The sequence below is a fragment of the Pelodiscus sinensis genome, chromosome 2 (genome assembly GCF_049634645.1).
Source record: "Pelodiscus sinensis isolate JC-2024 chromosome 2, ASM4963464v1, whole genome shotgun sequence".
In the NCBI taxonomy this organism is placed as follows: Eukaryota; Metazoa; Chordata; order Testudines; family Trionychidae; genus Pelodiscus; species Pelodiscus sinensis.
Window position 1 is genome coordinate 125087540 of NC_134712.1, and position 17826 is coordinate 125105365.

At 43.4% G+C, this 17826-nt stretch overlaps 2 protein-coding genes across 16 annotated transcripts in view; one reads left to right on the forward strand and one right to left on the reverse strand.

Moving 5' to 3' along the window:
- Window positions 1–299: 299 nt before the first annotated feature.
- Window positions 300–17826, reverse strand: part of LOC142827203 (uncharacterized) — a 40630-nt gene continuing 23103 nt past the window's right edge. For 5 of the 14 annotated variants that reach the window (XR_012901743.1, XM_075921420.1, XM_075921418.1 and 2 more), the window contains 5 exons: window positions 13107–13151; window positions 12226–12261; window positions 7887–8208; window positions 7551–7726; window positions 300–6926 (listed from right to left, as the gene is read on the reverse strand). Coding sequence is in view for 9 of the 14 variants with exons in the window: in XM_075921420.1 (XP_075777535.1) it covers window positions 7582–7726; window positions 7887–8208; window positions 12226–12261; window positions 13107–13151 (548 nt within the window). In the remaining 5 variants the exon portion in view is untranslated. Of the gene's footprint in view, window positions 6927–7550; window positions 7727–7886; window positions 8209–9225; window positions 11253–12225; window positions 12262–13106; window positions 13152–17826 lie in introns of those variants that run through there. The other 9 variants (XM_075921424.1, XM_075921422.1, XM_075921425.1 and 6 more) reach the window with 6 other exon arrangements.
- CDH10 (cadherin 10) overlaps window positions 13163–17826 on the forward strand; it is a 167414-nt gene continuing 162750 nt past the window's right edge. The window contains exon 1 of one of the 2 annotated variants that reach the window (XM_075921417.1): window positions 13163–13755. The gene's annotated coding sequence lies outside the window, so the exon portion shown is untranslated. The remainder of the gene's footprint in view (window positions 13756–17826) is intronic. The other variant, XM_006112616.4, reaches the window with a different exon arrangement.

Sequence of the window (17826 nt, forward strand, 5' to 3'; positions counted from 1 at the left end):
GCACTGATGATTTTACATTAGATCGTCAGTGCTTTTCTGGAAATTCAAGCGGCCAGTGTAGACAGCTGGCAAGTTTTTCCGGAAAAGCGGCTGATTTTCCGGAATAACTTGCCAGTGTAGACACAGCCTTGGTGATCTGTGGGGAAGGATCAGAGGGGTAGTTGTGTTAGTTTGAATCTGCAAAAGCGACGAGGAGTCCTGTGGCACCTTATAGATTAACTGAAGTGTAGGAGCATAAGCTTTCCTGGGCAAAGACCCACTTCGTCAGATGCATCTGACGAAGTGCATCTTTGCCCACGAATGCTTATGCTCCTACACTTCAGTTAGTCTATAAGGTGCCACAGGACTCCTCGTCTCTTGTGGGGAAGGAGTTTCCCTTTATTCAGAGCAAGGAGGCAATTTACTAGGACAGTGACTTGCATTACTAATACCTTCTGCCTGGAATCCTGTCTCTTGACATTTGCTGACTCTCTGCACTGGGCCCAGATTGTGGCTACTTGGCTCTGAGCTGTTTTACATTGCACATAGAACTCCTGTCACCGAGCATGCAGTACGGTCACAAACACTGTCCTGCTCTTTATCACCCACTTCCAACCTCAGAAATCTGTGGAGAGTCATCTTCACATGAGCCTTGTAGGGATGTAGGATGTATTATCTTCAATTTGGAAAATGAGAGATGAGCGTTTTTAGTGATTCTTCTGAACATGGATACACGGATATAATCTAAGCCTCAGTAAAGAACTCAAGATATTTCCACTCCATACCCAGCTTTTCTCTATAATTGTAGCTGTAATTGTGTGAATACATTTGAAGTTTAGCATTTCTCTATATTTAATTTTTTTACCTATCTTTAATTTTGATGCCTGGGTAAATACCGTGGCTTCCTATCTGCTTTCTGTTTCCCTGAACTCTGCAAAAGTAATCCATGGTATTATTTAGATTGAAAATTGTGCTTAATTCTATTTCTTTCACTGCAAAAATGCATCTTTCAAATGTGAGCAATTGAGCTGAAGCTAGTTTTCTATTCCTTGTATCATGACAACCATCACATTTGCCAAATGCAAAAAAAAAAGGATCTGGAAGAACACAGATTACATTTAATCAAAGTAGAAGAGTTTCCTCATTTATTTAGTCATTTCTGTGCAATTGGACATACACGTACATGTTTATTTAAGTTCAATGGGATGGCAATGCACCACTTCTCATCCCTTCAGGAACAGATACATTCACAGAACTGTTTGTATATTACACTTAGAATTTACAACTCTCTTCTGCTAAAACACACTTCTGATTAAATCCGTCCTGCGAAAAATGCCACACTGACACCTACATGTAGGATAATTTATTTATATTATAATGGGATGAAACAGCAAGTTGTAGGAATATTTCAAATGAAGATCTTACTGGCGGGAGTTAGAAAAAGGAAAAATGGAGGAAGACAGAGGGTATCATTGATGATACTGCTATTCAGGTCACATAAACAAAGCTGCAATCTACTTTTTGGTCTCCTTCCTGTAATCATTTACACCTATAAGTAAACGGCAAAAATGTTAAAGCAAACATTAGCAAGAAAACAATAAACACGTTGTCTAAAGAGTGGTGGAAATGGCAAACACCAAAAGGTGTCTGAGTAGCACAAACAGAACAATTTCACTATTTAATCTGAGGAAGTGGGTCTGGCCCACGAAAGCTCATCACCTAATAAACCATCTTGTTAGTCTTTAAAGTGCTACATAGTCCTGTTTTTTGTTTCAGAACAATTTCAGTGCCACTTAAGTGTGCAAGTACCATTATAATGAATGTCCTTTTTTTAACATATGTAAAAAATTTACAATTGACAGGCTCCTCTCTTGTTGCAGCTGTATTAATCAAACATTTGGTTTTAATTTTTTTTCACATTTCTCTTGCTCATTATATTGACATGAAGATGGGTGTTGAAAGACTATTGTTACTATTCTGTAGTGATTTGTCCATAAGGCTTTTGTGGATATTGTTTTTAAATCACTGCAGAAATTCTTGAATACATTTTGCAATAGAATTGGTTTATTGCTATCCTGTCTGGCTCTGCAATTTTATTTACGTGTGGTCTTTTGGAAAGACATAAATGTGTTGCATCTCAATCCCACATTTCATTTATACCATACCAGAGGGTGTCTGCAAGGAAACTATAGATAATTTCAACTTTTTATGATGCCCATATTTGTTTATAGCATCAGAAGAGATAAAGACCAAGGAAGAAAGGGCACCGAGAGAGAAGATTTTTACATGGCAGACCTTGTACTGTACGTTCACGAGTAATGATAATGGGTAAAAAAGGGTGTACAGCATTCCTTAAAGATATGTTTCTGCTTTTTCATAAAAGTGGTTTCTGAATTTTTAACTGTAGGAGAAAAGGACACACATGGATGAATTAAGACAGGGCATTTGGTCCATGGATATGAGCATATATCTTAGAGTTTTCCATGGACTCTGTGTTGGATTAAAAGGGTTATGATGGGGGGTGGGGGTGGGGAAGAAGGCACGGGAAGACAATATTAGGAGTTACCCTGGGGAAATAGGGAGTAGCAATGGCAAAGCAGAAAGCCCAGACTATTATGAATGCTATTGCAGGGGGAACTTCCAGAGCATTTAGCTTTTATTGGGTCTGGGCCTCATTTAATTGCAAAGTTGCATGTATTCGGAAACATGCTGCACACTGTTCAAGCCCTGCTGAGAAGATAGTTAATTTCTTCATGGGATCATCACTATATTATCCTAGTGCTTCACAGACATTAGTGAATTTATTTTCACATCTTTAAATTATTCTCCAGCAACTGAGTCAGAGAGTGGAATACTAAACCCCTCTCCTTATTCCACTTTGCTCTGACAGCTAGGGTTTATACCTTGAAGACAATTTCTTGTTTCCTGGCCAACTGAAGCGGGGAAGGAGTGAGGAGTCTAATTCTCCTCCTCCTTTCTTTGTACTTGCAACTCTCTGACCAGGGAAGGAAGAAATTTAATTCTCCTCTATCTTACCTGGGCTTTTACAACCAGGGTGTACACCCTGAATTATTGATCACTTCAATTACAAAAAACTGCAGGATAATCCTTCTGTACCCAAAATTACAGTATATCCTCCTCTTACTATTTTTCCATTGATTCTTAAAAAAATAAATAAAAAGCACATGCTATCCCCCTTTCTCAATTCTCCACCAAAAACATTATACTTATAAGAAGCACATGAGATCTCCATAGGGAGAAAGGCAATATACAATGTTAATTAAGAATAGCAGTTAGTAACCAGATTGATCATGGATAGGTAAGAATGGGGCTCTATTGGTCCGGACCAATGTGATAGTCTTGATATGGTGTTCCCAAAAATTATGGCAAAGCAGCATCTTCTTATAGCAGTTTTCCTTAATTGGGATCAGAAAGATTTGCACTGTTATACTATAATCAATTGCCATTTCATGAATGCTTGTTTTCTTAAGTTGTTCTTCTCATATCTCAGCTATCTTGTTCCAAATGATAGATGCTTGCCCTGTCTTTTAGAGTCGTCAATCTGCCCTTCATCTGCATCTTGCTAAGGGTATACAGCAATCTCCTGGTGCTTTTACACCCTGTCCTTGGCTTCTCCCTAGAACAGGAGTGGGCAATCATTTTTTACAAGGACACGGCAAGATTTTGGAAAGTGGTCGAGGGCTGTACTCTTCTATGATATTAATGGAGGAGGTGCAGAGTCTCGGATGGAAACTGGGTGCAGAAAAAAGCTTGGGGTAAGGGACTGAGGTTCGGGAGGGAGAATGGAGTCTGGGAGGGAGTTTGGGTGAAGGAGGTGGTTGTGACCTAGGGCAGGGGATTGGAGTGCAGGGGTTGGGTTGTGACCTAGAGTAGGAGGGGATTGTGATTTGGGCAGGAGATTGGGGTGCCAGATCTGAGAAGGGGTATGGGTTCAAGAGTGGGGCAGAGGGTTAGGGAAGGGAGGGGCTGGAATGCCAGAGGCAGGCTATGGCCAGGAGACTTACCAGTAAGCTGCCAAGCCAGCCTGCCTTCTTGCAGAACTTACGTTTCCCAACCAGTTATTCCATGTGCTTGTGTGAATAACTGAGCCGACGTTATTCTTGGCTGCCTAGTATTCACACAGGCAGCTCCCATTGGCCAGTTTCTGGCCAGAAACCAGCCAAAGGGATTATGCTGGGGCCAGGGGCAGCTCCTGAAGCTTTCCTGTGCCATGGAGCTGGAGCTGCCTCTGGGCATGCAATGGCCCCACATGGCCATGCTGCAATTTTTGCAGCACTTACTACCAGCTGCCTTCCTGGTCCTGCACTGCCTGGACCCCTAGCTCATTCTAGGGATGCTCTCCATGCCTGTGGAACCCCACAGTGGAGAGGTGTTTTTGGAGGCTAGACACCAGTTCCGACTGGTGGGACTGGCTGCTCATGTAGCAACAGAACGACCAACAGTGGCTCCAAAACTTCTGCATGTGGAAGGTCACCTTTTTGGAGCTATGTGCCTGGCTCGCCCCCTCCCTCTGGAGACATGACACCCACCTGTGGCCCGCTATCTCCCTTTAGAAGCCAGTCATAATAGCCCTCTGAAAGCTCTCCACCCCCAACAGCTACCAGTCGGTGGGCAACCAGTTCGGCATGGGGAAGTCCACAGTCAGGGCTCTCCTCATTGAGGTAAGGCACTCTTAGGCTGTAGTCCCTGGGGGGGGGGGGGGGGGGAGGAAGCGTTGCATAAGAGGACCCTTATGCAACATCCCCAGGGATTTGTGCCATCACACCCTCACACAGCCCTGCTGCTGTGGGAGTGTTGGGGGGGAGGGGCTCATAGGAAGTGGCTCCTGGGGTGTTTGGGCGAGGGGAGGGGAGGAGAGGGGGGCATGCATCTCCCAAGGACTCAGGCACCCCTCTCTCATTCTCTGGTTTGTGTGTTCTTTATCTCCTTCTGCAGCTTGTGAGAGCCATCAACTCAATCCTGCTATGGAGGGTCATCCATCTGGGAGACCTGGATATGAGCATGGCTGGATTTGCTGCCCTGGGATTCCTGAATTGCGGGGGAGCAATCAATGGGACCTACATCCCAATCCGCACACCGGACCATTGAGCGGCCCATTATATTAATCGAAAGGGCTACTTCTTCATGGTGCTGTAGGCTCTGGTTGACCACCAGAGATACTTAAGGCATTTTTGTTGGGTGGTCAGGCAGGGCACATGATGCCCAAGTGTTCAGGAACTCTAGCCTGTGCAGGAAGCTGGAGGCAGGCACATTTTTTCCCCCTGTGACTTAGCAGTTGGTGACGTGCAGATGCCATTGTGGCTGATGAAGCCTTATACCAGCCACCTGGATCCCAGCAGGGACCAATTCAATGCCCACCTGAACCAGGCCAGGATCCAGGTGGAGCACCTTTGGCCACCTCAAGGCACATTTCCAGTGCCTCCTCATCTGCCTCGACACGGGGGAGCACAACATTCCCAAGGTGGTGGTAACATGTTGTGTCCTCCACAACATTGTGGAGAGGAAGGGGAAGGCCATCCTCTCAAGGTGCGGGGTAGTCGCCATCCATGAGGGGCGAGCCTTCCAGCAGCCATCCAGGAGGCCCTTAGGGAGAGGTTTTCTCAAGGACCCCAGTAAATCTCCCCAGGGCCTCCTCCCTAGGGGCCTCTGCCTTCCAGCCCTTTCCTTTACCACCACAACCCCTCCCTTCGACCTTTCCCTGACCTCCTAATATACATACCAGTGTGGTTTGAAAAAATGCAGTCTGTATTGATTACAGGTTCAGAAAAGGTGGGTAGTGGGAAGGAGGCTCTTAACTGGGGGGGGGGGGCTGTCACGAGCCCCCTACCCGCCGCAGGGCCATGCGCCCATGCCACGACGGGACTCCGGGGTTCCTTATGCGGCCTCCGGTTGGCTCAGCCGAGTCCGTACTGCTGGCTGCGGGTGATCGGCTGGTTCCCCTCCGCTTGCAAATGGGGGAATGGGAAGGGGGCCCAGGGCCCTAAGGTGAGGTCTGTGGCCTCACTCAACGGAGGGGGTAGCTAACCCCAAACCCTCCGTTCTTGGGTTCCGCGGCCCCGCCCTGGGCCACTTCTTCCCCCCCCCTCGAGGAAAGTCCGTTTCCCCCTCCTCGGTTCGTGCCAAGGGAGAGCCCTTACCCAGCTTGGCTCCTCCCTAGGACTCAGTCCGCCTCCGCTCCCTCCTCCCCGAGGGCCTTCCTGGCCCCCTTTTGAATCTCCCGCTGCCGGCCCGTGGCCCTGCCCCCACGTCGCATCATCAGCCGGCGCCGGGGTTTACCCCTCCCATTCCCCGCCGGCTGTTCCAGCCGTGCCAGTTTTGTTCTTGCCCGGCCGCATCTCCGGACCACCCAGGTGGGCCCCGGGGTCTGCCCGAGTGTAGGGCGTGGCCGTGTCAGGCGCCGCCCCGTCACAGGGGCTCATAACTCAGAGCGGGCGGCTCGATGTGCCACCTTGGATGCAGGGACCTCGTTGGGGTTGGGTGGGTCTTGGGAGAACAGTAGGGGCTAGAGTGGGGTAAGGGTTGGCAGGGGGCAAGAGGAGGGGATCCTTGGCATCACTTGGGGAGGGTCCCTGGGCATCACTTGAGGACAGAGCAGAGGTGTGGGAGGGAAGGCAGGCAGATGGGCAATGGACATAGCAGGGGGACAGGAGGCTGGAAGCCTGGAGCAGCATCATCAGGCGGGTGTGCCACCGTGCATAACATGATGGCACACATGGTGTCACACCGCTGCATAAGTTGGTCCTAGGTGCGCTCCCGCCACTCCAGGTCTGTGCAGACCTCGTGCACCAGGGTCTGGTGTATGTCCTGAAGGACACTTGTATGCTGCCGCATCAGGTCTTCTTGGACCCTGCCACACCTTTTGGTCCCCCGAGCTCTGGCAGGTGGCTGCAGTGGTGTGGCTCAGCCCTCAGTGCCGGCTGGCCCAGCTGTGGAGAAAACACAACAGGGAGAGGTGGTTAGTCATCTCTGCAGACACTGCAAGCAGCGACCAACAGTCTGTAGCCCAGAGGAAGGGGAGGGATGTCCCATGTGCAAGGCCGACATGCCCAGAGGACCATGTTACCTGCTTCCCACCCTCTACCTCCAGGCCCATGGACAAGCAGCCAAGGGAAGTGTTTGGCCACAGTGGGATCCCCTCATGGGTGGCAGAGGAGCCAGGAGCAACCCAGGGTCCACACACACAGGTGCGGCTCACTGGGCTGTGTGAGGAAACAGCTGCTGCCTCACATGTGCAGGCATGCCTGCTGTCCTCAGCACTCCTCAGTTTGTGTGGGGTGGTGCCTGCACCATTGTGGCTAGCCTGCTTCCAGCCGCCTCCCCATCCCCAGGGACAGGACATGTGTGTCCTCCTCTGAGCCTGGGAGCAGGATCCTGGGTGTGCTCAATGGCTGCCTGCTGCAGCTGTGTGCCTCACAGTAACACAGCATATGGTTGCACATGCATGGACCACAGCACAATGTCCTGCCCAAGCATCCTGCACGACACTCGCTCGCCCACCTGCACGTCCACCTCCCCCACCCTGTGAGTGTGACAAAAGTGAGACCACTCACCTTCGGATTCCTCCCAGGCATCCAAGGAGACCTAGGAGATGACTTGGCTCCCTTGCACCAGCTTGAGGGAGAGAGTCATGGTGCCCATCTCCTCCTCCAGCACAATCAGCTGGGACTGGCCCTCCTGCTCCTTCTCTGGGGCAACATCCGGCCAGACTATGATGGGGGTCTTAACCCTGGAGTACACCAGAATAGATAGGGAAGATGTTTCCCCATGCCCCAGGATCTGGTGAAGCTCCCTTTAGTAGGGGCAGGTGTAGGGTCCTGCCCCTGAGTGGGAGCTGTGCTCAGTGGCCCAGACATATCCCTGGCGCAGTTCCTTAACTTTACTCTGACCTGTTCCATGGTCCTGGGTGGGTGTCCGCGCTCCACCAGGGATGCAGCCATATGGCAATAAATGTTGGTATTCCGCCACTTGGCCTGGGGATCCTGCAGCGTCTCCTCCTCATTCCACAGCTCGAGGAGGGACTGAATCTTTTGGTCCTCCTGGGAGGGTCCTGGGACCCATGGGGCTGCTTTCTGCAAGGGGCAGGGGACTTGCGGGGGACTTCAGGGACGGACATGATTTGCAATGGCTGTGGCAGGGAGAGCTGCATGGTCAGGGTGTTGCTTTCTGGCTGGCTTCCTGCAGCAAGGCTTTTCCAGGGTGCCTGCAGCTCTAAGAGGGGCCAGGAGACAGGAATTGTAGAGTTGTGATTAGTTTGTATGCAGTGGCCACCAGGGCACCTGTGCTATTTCCTGGATGCCTCTTCTTTTGAAAGAAAACCCTCCTTCCCATCCACACACGGCTTTTTGTGAAAGAGCTCTTTTGCAAAAAGTTGTCTTCCTCATAGAATGAGGATTACCAATACCACAAAAACCCCTCCATTCTTTTGCTTTACTGTCAAAAGAACGTGCTTGCAGTGTGGACGTAACTCAGGTTTTGTCAGAAAAACAGACATTTTTTTCTGATAAAACTCTGTAGTGGAGACTTACCCAAAATGGCAAATTAAATTTAATGTTGATAAATGTAAAGTAATGCACACTGGAAAAAGAGGAGACTAAAGGGGTATATTATAGAGGTCTATAAAATCATGGCTGGTGTGGAAAAAGTGAATAAGGAAAAGTGATTTACTTGTTCCCATAATATAAGAACCCGGGGTCACTAAATGAAATTAATAGGCAGCAGATTTAATACAAACAAATGGAAGTATTTCTTCACTCAGCACACAATAAACCTGTGGAACTCCTTTCCAGAGGATGTTGTGAAGACTATGACTTGAACAGGGTTCAAAAAGCAACTAGATAAATTAATGGAGTTTAGGTCCATTGATGGCTATTAGCCAGGATGAGTAGGAATGGTATCCCTAGCCTCTGTTTGTCTGGAAATGGATGCCAGGAGAAAGAACACATAGGCTATGTCTACACTGGCCCCTTTTTCGAAAGGGGCATGCTAATTTTAAACTTTGGAATAGGGAAATCCGCGGGGGATTTAAATATCCCCCGCGGGATTTAAATAAAGATGTCCGCCGCTTTTTTCCGGCTTGGGGAAAAGCCGGAAAAAAGCGTCTAGACTGGCCCGATCCTCCGGAATAAAGCCCTATTCCAGAGGATCTCTTATTCCTACTTCAAAGGCCACAGTGGGATTGGCTTCAAAGTAGGAATAAGAGATCCTCTGGAATAGGGCTTTATTCCGGAGGATCGGGCCAGTCTAGACGCTTTTTTCCGGCTTTTCCCCAAGCCGGAAAAAAGCGGCGGACATCTTTATTTAAATCCCGCGGGGGATATTTAAATCCCCCGCGGATTTCCCTATTCCAAAGTTTAAAATTAGCATGCCCCTTTCGAAAAAGGGGCCAGTGTAGACGTAGCCATAATGATTACCTGTTGTGTTCTCTTCCTCTGGGTCATCTGGCTCTTTTTGCTTCCTTGCTTTCTGTGAGGATGGTGCTGGGTTGGTGAGAGAAAGTGGGGAGAAGATTACCTACTTCCTGTAGCAATCCTGGTTGGTTTTACTAACCCAGGAGGTGACAAATTGGAAAAGAAGCCAATCCAAGAAAGTTTTTGGTCCAGGTTGTACTAAACACATGTGCTCCTTAGTGGATGCTTGCTTAGAAAATTCATTTTGTTATGATCCATTGTGACCTAGCTCATGTAAAGCCTGTTCCCCATCCTCGTGCAGATCTGTTTTTTGTCCCCTCTGCGTGTGAGTTATGACACTTTCTCCTTCAAACTTCTGGGGCACTGTGGGGAAATGATTCAGAGCAAAGGAAGAGGAAGGTTCGCCACATTCAGTACCCAGACACATTCAGGGCTCAGCATGGCCCTGCAGCATCTCAGAGCTGCAGATGCATAGGAAGTATTGTTCAGTCCTGGACAGGAGCATGCTCAGTGCAGATGGAATATTTGGGAAATGTAGCTGCTAAATACCAAAAAGTCTCTTCTGCATGTACACAAACTGCAGTTTTTCAGTTTTATATAACTTGGCCAGATTCAGGTGGATTTTCATGGGGCTAGCAAAAAGTACTTCCCTAACACAAAAGCCAAATTTCAAGTCACTGCTCCAAAGCATAGGGTTATTTAAAGCTTTTACAAAGAAAAAGTTTCCAGATTTTTTTAGCATAAGGAAAAATATTTTTATTTTCCCTAACTTCATTCTCAGAAATAACTGATCTGTTTTGGCTGATGAAACTAGCTAAAATAATTCAGATAGACACCACAGAAAAACTTCAGTCCAAGTGGTTAAAATTTGGCAAAGTTATATAAAGATACCATTCCAGCTATGATAGTATTGCCACTTATACATGGAATGTAATTGTAGATACTAGAAAATAAACATTTGCCCAATATTTTCTTAGGCCTATTATAGTAAATATATGCTTTGTTTTGATACCACTGTGTTATAACTGTGGGTGAATGCTGAGTTTTCAATGGGAACCAACACATAAGAAACATAAACTAGAAATCTGTTAGAGCATATATACTTTTGACTTTAATTCAGATGAAGGTAGAATGTGAATTTGGAGTCTGATAGCTATTTGTGAATAACTCCATGTGTGGACAGTCTTATCCTGGAATAAGATAGCTTTGTTTTAATTTAGATTAGTCCACTTTAATTACGATTAAGTCTAAATTAATGTAAAACCAGAACAAGGCCCTTTTATTATGGAATAAGGGTTTCTGTTACATTATCTTAAATATATATGTATGTTTTTATAAATATACATAAAATATACATAAAATATAATAATTTATATACATTCATTGTATTCCATTTCATACTGACTGCAATGTTAATAACAACATGTAAAAATAAAAGAAAAATTACTATCAACCATTCATAACATAAGAATCTGTTGACTCATCAGAACAGCTATGCAGGGTTGCAGAGCTATTGCAAAATATTTTGCAATAATGTACAAACTTTTTTTTTATAACTCCCTGTAAATCTTTGAATGTAGCTGTCACTTTAAAAGGCTGTTCAGCCTCGCATGGAGAGAGGTTTTTCCTGGACCTGTTGTTTTTGGAAAGCCAGCACCACAGTTGATTGAGTGGAAAAGACAATAACTCTGAAAACTACATTGAATTCAGTCTTGGGCAGAGTCTATCAAACACAAGGGAATTTAAATTTCCTGTCTCATATGAATAAAGGGAAAGGTTGGAAGTCAGTAAAGATATCACAGCAATGTTGCAACACAGATTGCTTGGTAGTGTAGACGGCTCTCCCTATGTTTGAGGGAAAAAGAAAGTCACATTTATTAATTCAATAAGCTAATCTCTCCTTGAGAGAGAAAGAGAGAGAGAGGATATGTCTACACTGCCACCCTAGTTCGAACTAGGGTGGCTAATGTAGGCATTCGAAGTTGCAAATGAAGCCCAGGATTTAAATATCCCGGGCTTCATTTGCATCTTGCCGTGCGCCGCCATTTTTAAATCCCCCTTAGTGCGGACTCCGTGCCCGCGGCTACATGCGGCACGCAGTAGGTAGTTCGAATTAGGCTCTCTAATTCGAACTACCGGTACACCTCGTTCCACAAGGAGTAATGGTAGTTTGAATTAGAGAGCCTAATTCAAACTACCTACGTAGTTTGAATTAGAGAGCCTAATTCAAACTACCTACTCCGTGCTGCGTGTAGCTGCGGGCACGGAGTCTGCACTAAGGGGGATTTAAAAATGGCGGCACCTTCGAATGCCTGCATTTGCAACTTCGAATGCCTACATTAGCCACCCTAGTTCGAACTAGGGTGGCAGTGTAGACATACCGAGAGAGAGAGAGAGAGAGAGAGAGAGAGAGAAAGAGAGAGAGATTTTTGAGAATGAAATTCTATGTAAAGCAGGAACAGAAGCAAAAATGGAGATCATTATTTTTATATTGCCATAGCTTTGGAGAAAAGACAGCAAAAATAAATACAATGGTTTTATAATGTAATACATTGTGCTATATCTTGGAAAAAGAGAGCGAAGTATTTTCTGTTGCATTGTTTTATTCCTTTGTGTCAATAAATGTTGTTTATTGTACTTTTCATTGCCCCTAGGACAGGAATTCTCAAACTCTGCATTGCATGAGCCATCAGTGGACTGTTTCCACTCCCATTGGTGACAGCACAGATCATCTCCTCTCCCTTAAGTGATGCCATTACATTCCTGTGGCAACTGTAGCAATTGCTACATGGAAAAATAATAAAGAAAAAGTACTTACTTTTTCTTCCTATCATTTTTAAGTGCAATGCAGCAGCTGGAAACAAGAAAGAAGAGAGAGCACAATGTGGACTGTTGGCACTCATGACCTACCATTAAAGGCTCCGCAAACCTGTCCACGGTCCTGGATCACATTTTAAGACCTGGTGTTTTGTGACAGTGAGGCCTCTATCTCTTTCTCTGAGGAGACTAATCTATAATGTCACACATTTCACTGCTAGGAAATCTTTTTTTACATCATCTGTGTCTCCTTACATTGCGCGCATCCTAAATTGGACACATCTTAACTTTTGGGGAAGGGTTGAGGCCTTTTTTTACAACCAGAAAAAATCTCTCTTTCCACTGTTTAGATGGAGCAATACTGACATCCACTGACTTAATCTTATGTGGATATTTGCTGTATCTAACCAATGTTACACAATACTCTACTATATCACAGAGAAAGGATTGGGCTTACTATGATCCATGGAGGGATTGTGCTGAGTCCAATTTGTTGCATTAGGAAACATCAACTGCTATAGATTAAATCTGTGAAAAGGATTACATCAGCAAAAGCTACATTTTAATGCTCCAAGTAATAATGTCCTAAGCACATGTGATGCAAATATCAACTTGAAGAAAACTTAAGGTTTGGAAGAATGAATGAATAGTAGCTCTGTACCATCTTCTCAGATGATTTTTGGATACATTTTGGTATCTTACAGTGCAAACCTTCCTTGTTTTTTCTACACATTACAACACAGATGGAGCAGAAGAAAGGTTTTTTTTTTGTTGTTTTTTTTTTAAACTCATGGAAATGGAAGTTCAATGAAAACAGTAACAATAATAATTTACTTTCTGGTTGCATTTCAGTTTAGCTTGGTATCTTGTTTATTTTGTTACCTCTTTTGTGGCTTGGCATGGTGAAGACTGTAGGATCACTGATGGCTAATGAAAAGTAAATATCTAATTAGGAAAAATGTTTACAAAAACGGTCATGTGTTTACTGTTTATCACTGCGAATACAGTAGATTAGTTTGATTACCTTGGACTTCAGACACAGAGAGCCTTCTATCAGTAGGGGGAGGGGGATGGGGATGGGGAGGTTTCAACAGCAACCATACACACACACACACAAAAAGCTTTCCTTTCTCTGTACCTCCCACTGCATTCACTTGCAAATCACTGTGTGCTTGGGAAAGCCTGTGCTTTCCCAGTCTCTAGCCTTCCCATGGCAAGTGCTGTGGCTCAATCAGCAGAACCTCTCTCTCTCTCTCCCACTCGCTCTCTGTGAGGGAGTGATGCTTTATTATTATTATTTTCTTAATCAGGCGCTTTGAATGAAAGCCAGTCAGTGAGAGCTCCCCCCTAAGCGTTGGTTCCCTGCTGTCCAGAGTTAAGTGATGCTGTGAGAAGAAGCTGAGTTAGATTCAAGTAGGATCAGCCTTAGAAAATAACAGCAGAAAACAAACAAAAAAGGGAAGATTGTAGCAAATTCTCCAGCATTGCTTGGCTTGGACACTACTACACTTACTCAGAAGCAGAATAAAAGGTAGGAACCTTTTGCAATTGTATTTTCTTTGGTTGTTTTATTTCCTTGAAAGAGCAGCAGCACTGTCTTTTATGTAATCCATAGAATTCTTCTGTTACATACAACTTTTATACATTGCAAAGACACTTTGGTAAATATGACACACAAATGAAATGGAGATAAATGTGTTGTGTATATACTGTGCTCAAAGTGAACTGCCTTGCTACATATTCAGGATTGAGCTGCATTTTGCAATAACCCCCTCCAATCCCAGGAACCAAGCTAGCTTCTAAACAGCGGAGTTTTCGTTTGTATTCTATTACTGCAAATTCGGTGGTGGTGGAAGGGATACTGTATGGACTTAAAAAAGCACAGTGTTTCATATTTCATGAGCAGAGCATGCAACATACACATACATGCTCACAGTCAGTGCATCCTGATTGTATCAGTTACAGCTTTCTCTGATATTTCACTATTGCATTTGTTGTTTCATTGATTTAAATCCCAATTACAGCAAAATACTTCTTCAGAGAGCAAATCTGTGTTTTGAGGTGGATGGCAGGGTAGATACAGGCACTACTTTGTGCATGCGTGTATGTATGTGAGTACATATACGCTCATACAAAGTGCACACACTTTTCCTATACAAGCATTTCCTATGCATTGTGGTAAAAAGGTAAAAATCAAAGGAAAAAGGGGGAGAGAAGAAAGAAAATATATGTAGTCAGCAGTTGTTGTGAGCCTTTATTGTCACTGCTGCAATGAAATCCATATTGTATGTGTTAAATTAATGCAGCACATTGCGAGTCCAAATTCATATTCCCAAGAAGTAACTGTTGATGGCTTTTTCAGCTGCACTAGATATTTGCAGTAGGCTAATACTGTGTATACTAGTGAAATCAGAAAAACCTAGCAGCCTTTTACCATAAGAGGCTGTATCTGCACGTGCAATCAGTGACAAACAGCAACCAGCATTTTAAAACTGACCTATCATCTTTGTTGTTTCTACACAAATGACACTGTTTCCTATAATTTTCATCTTTTGTTCCAGTAAACACCTTTCTGTTGTCCAAAACTGCACATCAGTTACTTGTGTTTTGAGACACTATTTTGTCATGTGTGTGTGCATGTGTGAGAGAGAGACAGGCAACGAAGCAGCAGCTCTGCAAATAATGATCTGTCTGTTTTTTATGGTGACTGTATGCTTTATATTTACATGTGACTATTGACAGATTATTTTATGTGGAAAATATCTCTTAGTCTCAAAGTGCCCTATTACCATTTGCCAGGAATATTTTCACTTTAGGGCTAGTGTTCTTGAGAATTGTAGGTGACTGGCACTTGTATACTAATCGCATTATTTGAATATAATGTTAATTTCTTTAAAGAAAGAGATGAGAGAATTAAGTATGGGTAAGGGTGGGGAGAGGAAAGTTCGAAAGATAAATTATTTTTTTCCAGAGTAGAAAAAGTAGCTCCATATAGAGTCAATGTGGCTTGCATAGGGAGATAAATACTTCTTGGATCATAAGATGGTAATCTTGTATGTGCCTAGGGAACTTCTCAGATTCAGACCCATTCTGTTAAATACCAATGTAGTTGACAAGCTCATTTGTGCAGCAGGTTTGTGTAATAGCTTATTCCTACCTTAAATCAATGTGTTCTGTGGTTTTGAGTGTCGTGAGGCATTTGTGTATTTGAACTTAATTTTGTTTGACAGAATTTTCATGATAAAACACATCATAGCATACACTTCATGCTAGTTTTTTTTTTTATGCTAAATTGGACTTTGTAGCTATGGGAGGTGTAGGTAAATGGACATTACTACTTGCTTTATGTTTGCAATATTTTCTGATTTTCTAACTGTAAGTGGTATAGGAAAAGATCAAGGGCCTGTATCTGTACATATAGATATTAATATATGTCAGTATATACTTAGACAACAGCTGTTTATGGCTTTAGTGAGCAGATTGTGGATTTTGCTTTGGAGTTGGTGTGTGTATAGGTATAGTAAAATTTTGTGTGTGCGAATGATCTCAATGAACTAAGGATCCCATATGAAAGTGCAAAGTGAGGGAAACAGCGTACAATTCTAGAATAATTTAATATTATGGTTATAGTTGTGATCAAAACAGGAGCTTAGTTGAAATTGTAACTGATTTCATGCTGCCAGTCAAAAGTATATATTCTTTTTAAAAAGAGAATTTCCGAACAAAACTGCTTAAATTGAAGCAGCTACATAATTGTCCATCTTCCTTGTTAAATACTCAGTGTGAAAGGCAGAAAACGTTAATGTGAAAAAGATACCCACCTTGAATTTTCAAAGTCATTTCCTCATCATGATTTTCCAAAGAAACAAATGATTGAAACAGCTTGCCTCAGCTAAGTGATTTCCATGCAAATTATTTATTTTCTATATCTGTTAACCAGGTGTACAACCATTTGGCACATTTTACTCTCTATGAATTTTTATATTTAATACTTTATTATTCCACTAGGTTGCAGCATTAGTGCATGGGGTAAGATTAATAGTGAAGTATTGCTGCATTGGCATAAAAAAGAGAAGGGGTTTCTAACTTAATATATTTTTAATGGTTAATTATTAGCTGAAGTGTTGTAAGGTCTCAGGCTTCCTAATTAGACTTCATAATTTGTCAGTGTTCATACATATCAATGATGTGTTTGGTGTTCTCAGTTAGCTCCATAATTTGGGATGATGGATAGAAAAAGAAGGAAAGATAGAAGGTAAGGCAGGTAAACAGATATAGAGGGACTTAAGAGACTTTTTGGAAACATGTTATCACTGGGGGTGCACTAAGAATAATGGATTGTTTTCTATTATAATTTACTCTGTGTAACTCTAGTTTTAGAGATGTCAATTAACGTATAATTTATAATATAGACTGAATATTGGTTTATTTTTAATTACTATCAACATATTATTTGGATACCCCCACGGTCAATAACATGAAAGAATACTTTATTGTTAATATCCCGAGTATTTAAGGAATGGTAACATTGATCAAGCATCCTTAATCTTCACTGAATTGTGTATGATTGTCCATGGTTATTAAACTAGAAAAGAGAGAATCAGAATGTGATACAGCAAATATTTCATTAACTGCGTATAAGAAGTCCCTTAAGAAAAACACACATCTTTTCCAGCATTTAAAACTATGCTCTGTTTAACCACATCCTCTCCCTTGGAATAGTTAGTGTCTTGATCTTTCTGTTGCCATAGAAAAATCCCATGTGTATATGTGTTTGTGTTAGGGGTGTGTGTGCATACACATGTGTGGATAGGTGTTTTTTTCTTTCCATGTAGATTTACATCCTCCTCACTCTGTCTTTTGAATGGTGACTTCCCTCTAGTCCATGGAAAAGGGTGGATATTGAAACCCACTCTGAAATTGTGTTGGTTACAGGCAGTGTGTTTTTTGTGATGGTACTGCCTTGTACGCAGTACCGGCACCTCCAGACGCAGTACCAGCACCTCCAGTCACAGCTCAACAACTTGTCTCCTGGAGACCTGGCACCTTTTTTTTTTTCTTTTTTTTACAAAAAAAAGCACTGGACAGGAGTCAGAAAAGAACAATGCATGCCCTTTGGGAGTTGAGTGTGCTGCATCCACTAGGCCACACTAACAAAGCAGAAAATAAACAGTACACAGGCAGTGCTTTTGCTCCTGTGTGTAGGCTGGAGAAACAAGAATATGACCCAAACAAGAGAGTCACTGAGCTCATTAATTCTATTTGTTAGCTTATCAGTTTAACATTTATTAAGTGGATTGTCTATCAGAAATATTCTAACCAGTATTTTTTTGTGTATTTCTTTAGCCTTCTTGACCATTTCACACCAAAGATGGTTACTGTAGGTGAAAACAGGAAAAGAAACTGTATACACTTCAATAGGATTGCATTGCAATAAATAAGGGTATTATATTTTCTTTAATTCCTAATATACACTAGATATCCATTCTAGGGATGTCAATGTGTAGTTGACTACATGATTAACTGATAAGCCTGGGCCTATCAACTACACGCGCTACTCCCCTGGCTGCCTCTGTATCAGAAATATGGGGAGCTGACTTTT